The sequence below is a fragment of the Schistocerca gregaria genome, chromosome 2 (genome assembly GCF_023897955.1).
Source record: "Schistocerca gregaria isolate iqSchGreg1 chromosome 2, iqSchGreg1.2, whole genome shotgun sequence".
Classification (NCBI taxonomy): Eukaryota; Metazoa; Arthropoda; class Insecta; order Orthoptera; family Acrididae; genus Schistocerca; species Schistocerca gregaria.
This window is the reverse complement of record NC_064921.1, coordinates 989,277,851-989,283,944: the sequence shown is the minus strand read 5'-3', so window position 1 is coordinate 989,283,944 and position 6,094 is coordinate 989,277,851. Positions and strand designations below refer to the sequence as shown.

Sequence of the window (6,094 nt, the reverse complement as noted above, 5' to 3'; positions counted from 1 at the left end):
TTTGTCCTTTTAAACTCAGACTTGACTGCCTTGATTTTCCAAATAGTTTTACGAATTAAGTATGCGCATGCACTCTTGTGTGTGTGTGTGTTTTGTACCACAGCCTGAGATAAGATTCATTTCAAATTTTAGCAAGTTTTCTTTCCATAAACAAGACACACCAAGTTGTAGACAGACACAATTAAGACACTTACATAAGGCTTTCACCCATAGCCTTGAACAGTAAAAACACACACACACACACACGTGTACTGATGGGGAGAGAGACAGGCACTGTCTGGTGGAGTGTGCAGGGACTAGACTGCCAACAGGAGTAGTGTCAGGAAGTTGTGGGGCAGGGAGGTGGGGAAAAAATGAGCAAGAATGGAGAGGAGTGGGGAAAGACAGGTGGGTGTGTTGTCAGAGGGCTGCAGATAAACAGGGTGGGAGATGAGAATGGGGAGAAAATGATAGGACAGGGAGGCTGGAAACTGTTGGTTGAAGGGTGTGGAGACAGTATGTTACTGTAGGTTGAGCCAGAATAATTGCGGGAGTGGAGAATGTGTTGTAAGGATAACTCCCATCTGCGAAGTCTGTAAACATTTATGGTGGAGAGAAGGATCCAGATGACTTGAGTAGTGAAGCAGCCATTGAAATCAATCTGCCACAGGGTGGTCTACTTTGCTCTTGACCATAGTTTGGCAGTGGGCGTTCATCCTGGTGGACAGCCAGTTGGTTGTCACACCCATATAAAAAGATGTGCAACAATTGGGAGCTGGTAAATGACATGGCTGCTTTCACAGGTGACCTGGCCCCATAATGGGGTACTATAAACCTATGACAGGACTGGAATAGGAAGTGCTGGGTGGATGGATTGAGTACGTTTTGCACCTAGGTCTTGTTGAGGGATATGATCCTTGTGGCAAATGGTTGGAATTGGGGGTGTCATAGGGATGGACTAAGATGTTGTGGAGGTTGGATGGGCAATAGAATACCACTTTAGGAGGTGTGGGAAATATATTAGGTAGGGTGCCCTTCATTTCTGGCCATGATGATAGGTAATTAAAACCATGGTGAAGGATGTGATTCTTTTGTTCCAGTCCTAAATGGTACTGGGTGATGAAGGGGACACTCCTCTGTGGCTGGTTCCTGCAGGTGGTTGGAGGGTTGAGGTATGAGGGGAAATGGCATGGGAGACCTGTTTGTAGACTAGACCTGGGGGTAGTGCCTGCCTGCAGCCTTGGTGAGGCCCTCAGCATACTGAGCAAGGGAGTTTTTGTCACTGTAGATACGCCATCCCTGGGTGGACAAATTTAAGGGAGGGATTTTTTGGTGTGAAAGGAATGACAGCTGTCAAAATGCAGTTACTTATGGTGCATTTAATGTGGACAGAGGTGTGAATGGAGCCATCAGAGAGGAGGAGATCAACATTTAGGGAGGTGGTATGCTGGGTTGAGGAGTACCATGTGAAGTGGATGAGTGAGAAGGTATTGAGGTTGTGAAGGTACGAAGATAGGATGCCTTAGCCTTGAGTCCAGACCATGAAGATATCACCAATGAACCTGAAACAGGTTAGGGGTTTGGTGTTTTGGGAGACTAGGAAGGTCTTCTCTGGATGCCCCACGAAAACGTTGGCATAATAGGGTGCCATGCAGGTGCCCATGGCTGTGCCATGGATTTGTTTATATGCCTTCCCTTCAAATGAGAAGTAGTTGTCAGTTAGGATAAAGTTAGCAAGGTGTATGGGGAATGAGGTAGTGGGTTTTGAATCTGAAGGTTGTTGGGAAATGTAGTGTTCAATAGCAGTAAGACCATGGGCATGGGGGATGTTGATGTATGGGGAGGTGATGTCAACAGTGATCGTTAGTGAAGGAAGTGGTTGGTATCTTTGACATGGAAGGCTATTTTACGGGCAGTTGGTTGGAGGAGTTGGTCAATGAAGGCTGAAATTCTTTCAGTGGGGGCACAATAACCAGCCAAAATGGATTATCCAGGGTCGTTGGGTTTGTGGATTTTGGAGAGTATGTAGAAGGTGGGTGGGCAGGATGACATAGGGGTGATGAGGGAAATGGATTCAAGGGAATGTTCTGAGGACAAGTGACAAGACTGGAAAAGAATGTGTTAGGATGATGCACACGTACTTAACCATATTCTTCTTCCTCTGTCCCTGCCTTATTCCCATTTTCACCCTAAAAGTATTACACTGTGTGTGTGTGTGTGTGTGTGTGTGTGTGTGTGTGTGCGCGCGCGTGCGTGAGAGAGAGAGAGAAAATAAATAAGTAGAACAGTCATTCTACCAGTATAATGGATCACGATATTTTGTTTGTAATATTGACTTCATTAAAGACAATTGGATTTAAGAAGAAATTGTCAGTGAATGTTGCACAGCATCCATCTATTTTTGTTGGAGATTTTTGCTGTGAGGAATAGTATGCCACTAATGTTAGATATTGTGGGCCAAAAATCAGTTTTAAGCTATGTCTATGAAATTTATTAAAAGCTTCTACTTACTGTAAGTTTAACTTAGTTGCTCAATAGATATCTAAAAGATTAAAACCACATATTTTGATTTGATCTCTGATCTTGTTCTCAGTGCCTTAATTTTGTTTGTGAATTGAGGGGAAAGTTGAAACGAATTGAACAGGATGTGAAACAAACCATCAAAAGTAGCTAAATGTTTTATGTTACTGAATGTTTTATGTATATAATATTAACTTTTTAGATAATTTGCATTGTACTTTGCATTATTTGGTAGATGGTAGCACATGTCAAAGTACAAATGCACTGGGAAAATATATTAAAAACAAAGATTCCAAGACTTACCAAGCGGGAAAGCGCCGGTAGACAGGCACAATAAAATAACACACAAACACACACACACACAAAATTTCGAGCTTTTGCAATTCCTGACGAAGCAGCCGCCGGTTGCGAAAGCTCGAAATTTTGTGTGTTTTGATGTTATTTTATTGTGCCTGTCTACCAGCGCTTTCCCGCTTGGTAAGTCTTGGAATCTTTGTTTTTAATATACAAATGCACTGGTACACACAAAAGTTAGTGAAGGATAAGTATGACTGTCATTTTCGCAGATTATGGAAGCAACACTATTCTTGTGGAAACAGAAATTTCAACTAGGAAAGAGATATATTGGTTTCTTGTTTAAGATGCAGTGGGCTCCATTTTCCACAATTATTAGTACAGTTACTTTTGCACCACAATTTAAAAGCAATAATAATAGAACATGCATTTTAATTGCTGAATTATTGAACAATGATGTTTTGTTAAGAACCTAGAGAACAGTATGTTTTTGTTACTGTAGCTATCAAAACCCACAACACAGTTTTCAGTTTTGTATTTACACACCAGTTTGATCGTGCTTCAAGTCACATTGATATTCATAATGTTTTCTGGTTAAAGTAGCCACTCACAACCTGATGTGACTTTTTGTTGGATTATCTGAAGTGCACTACAAACCAGCAATATAATGTGTATACAGAGATTGTAATAGAATTCGTACCATAGAAATATCAATAACTCCAGAGTATTTATGGAAAAAGGTATATGCCAACAACACTGTCATACTAAGCATGTTCTATTGTACATATTGTAGCACATTAAGTTTAATGTCATTATAATAATTTTTTTTATATAAACAATGTACACTGCCTTCTCGGTAGGAGATATTTCATGCTCCAACCTGTTGTATAAACTCATAGGAACTAAACCAGAGAATGAACTCTTCAGTTTTAATGGACAATTATGTTAAGACTGCAGTTACAATTTATATTAAATTATTAAACAAAATGTCTGGCGTTTTAGGTTGTTCTTTCACTTCCAGCTCTGTCCTCTGACTCTGATTCTTGGCAGATGTTGTTCCCAAACTAACGTTGCTACTGTATGAAGAAAAGCTCACTGGTATCACCTTTTATACAAATTACTGTCCATAGACTAGATTACAGTTGTGAAAGTGCCTCTTTGCACTTTTGAAATATTAAATTAATGCTAAACATGATATAAAACACCATAAAAATATCATCATAAAGTAAAGATATAAAGCTATACTAGCACACAAGCAAGTAGTGGAGTTCCTTATATATTCACATTCCTTTTATTATTCATCTGCCATAGCTTTGTTTTGCAATGGCTTTAATTTTATTTTGTACATAGCTTCTTTTTTACTTAGAAATAATTTTTTCAATTGGAAATTTGTCTCTGTGTAGAATGTCTGAGATCACACACTCTCTTCACATAATATGCACTGCCATTAGAATCAGAACAAGGATAGAGGTTTTAACCCGTGGTTGTTGGTTAGTCATGCGTCTTCTTCCATGACCGACATAGGGTTCCAGCTCAGTATTATTGTAGTTTCTGAAGTACCAGTCTATGGAACTATTGTGTCTCCACACAGTCTCTGCTGGTGGTCTGACTGCAGGAGGATCTTCTGCAGATCTGGGATTTGTGTTTGGTTTGGGTCCTCGAAGGTAATCTTCTACTGGCTCAGGACCTGGAGATAACTGGGGTGGTGTTAAGACTTTTGTGATAGTGGATTTTCCTGTAGGTGGCCTCGATGGCTCTTGTGGAATCAGTAGACTTGACAATGATGATGGCGCTTGCAAAATTTTCACTGAATCTTCCGAAGTATCAGCTGCAATTGAGAGGCCACCTTGCAATGGCTGCAGTGTATTCCTTGTAGTTGTTGAACCTGTGCAGCACAACAAAACAGAGATGTAATACATAAAGAGGTTTAGACTATTTGAAAATTTGAACAATCTGTAATTATTTCCAGTTTACCTGGTGTTGAGGTTGTAGTTTGTGAAGTATTATTATAGGGCCCTGTTGCAAATGTCTCAGTCAAAAATTTTGCCATATTTAAAACCACTGCTGTTTGGTTATTGTCAGCCATTAGGTCATGCTGTTTTATTGATGAATGTTGAGATTTCTTCTGCATATTATTTGGGGTTCCAAAATGTGATGGTACAGATGTCTGTTGTAATACTTGCTGGCTGTAATTCACTTCCTTTGATAAAAGAGCATGATTGTCAGAGGTATTTGAACTTAGCGTAATATGTCTTTGGTTTGGCAATGAAGTATTAACGTGAGTGTAAGTCACTAACTGACTGTCTTTTTCACTGAACTCAGACTTGCTTGATAAAAGTCCTTTTGTTAGAGGAAAGTTGCTGATAATTGTGAGTGGATCCATAAAATCTGGTTTAAGTGGAAGTTCAGGGTTGATATTTTCTCCTGATTTAAACTCTGTTACCTTCTTCATTTCATTATCATCAGCTGGGAGCATCTGTTTTTGACTAATGAATTTCTTATCTTCTTGTGTCTGTGGTAATGTTATTTTCTTTTCCATGTGACTTGTAACTGATATGTTTCGTTGTGAGATCAAAGTATTATTAGGCATTTGCTGAGAAGTGAGATTAATTGTTGTATTATTTGTTTTTAAATGAATACTAGGTAACATTTCTCTCATTTCCTGTTTGAGTTGTGGGTTAGCAATTGGTGTGAAGCCACCAGATTCTGGCAACATTGGTATGAAGCCACCATTTTGTATTTGTGGTGCTGTTGGTGGTGGTATGTGCACTTTCCCTCTTGCCCCAACAAATCTCACCTCTGCAGGACCTGAGTCTGCTTTCCTTGATGAACCCCACAGTCCTCCAAGGCTAAGGCTTGGTAGAGGAATCCCAAAAAATGTTATACCACTAGTACTTGGGGGCACATGCTGTGGTATTTTTATTGGAACAATATCATCAGTACTTGTCTTGTTTCTCTTATTTTGTGTGCCCGCATAAAATGTTGGTGTGTCACCAGATATATAGTGTGAAGACAGACTATCATCTTGATTGGTAAAACCAGGAGTTAAAGTGTTTATACTTGTAGAGGTAGCTGAGAGGCTTGCATTATTTTCTGTATTATTCATATCTTCATATTGGTATTCTACAAAATCATCATAAAAGTATCCAGAATCTTGAGGCAAAGGATGCGGCTCTTGTGTAGGAGAGTTTTCAACCCAAGTAGACAATACTTGAGATGTTCCTTGCACTGAAATATAAAAATACTCATAAGAAAAACAGAAAAAAACCAGCAGTAATACGTTTTAAATACTAATGAGGAT

The 6,094-nt window shown here is 39.4% G+C and overlaps 1 protein-coding gene across 1 annotated transcript in view; it reads right to left on the bottom strand.

Annotated features, from left to right (window-relative positions):
* Positions 1–3,708: 3,708 nt before the first annotated feature.
* LOC126335483 (protein artichoke) overlaps positions 3,709–6,094 on the bottom strand; it is a 326,438-nt gene continuing 324,052 nt past the window's right edge. Inside the window, exons 15-16 of the mRNA XM_049998802.1 lie at positions 4,768–6,021; positions 3,709–4,678 (exon numbers count right to left, since the gene is read on the bottom strand). Of these exons, the coding sequence (XP_049854759.1) occupies positions 4,221–4,678; positions 4,768–6,021 (1,712 nt within the window). The 3' untranslated portion in view covers positions 3,709–4,220. The remainder of the gene's footprint in view (positions 4,679–4,767; positions 6,022–6,094) is intronic.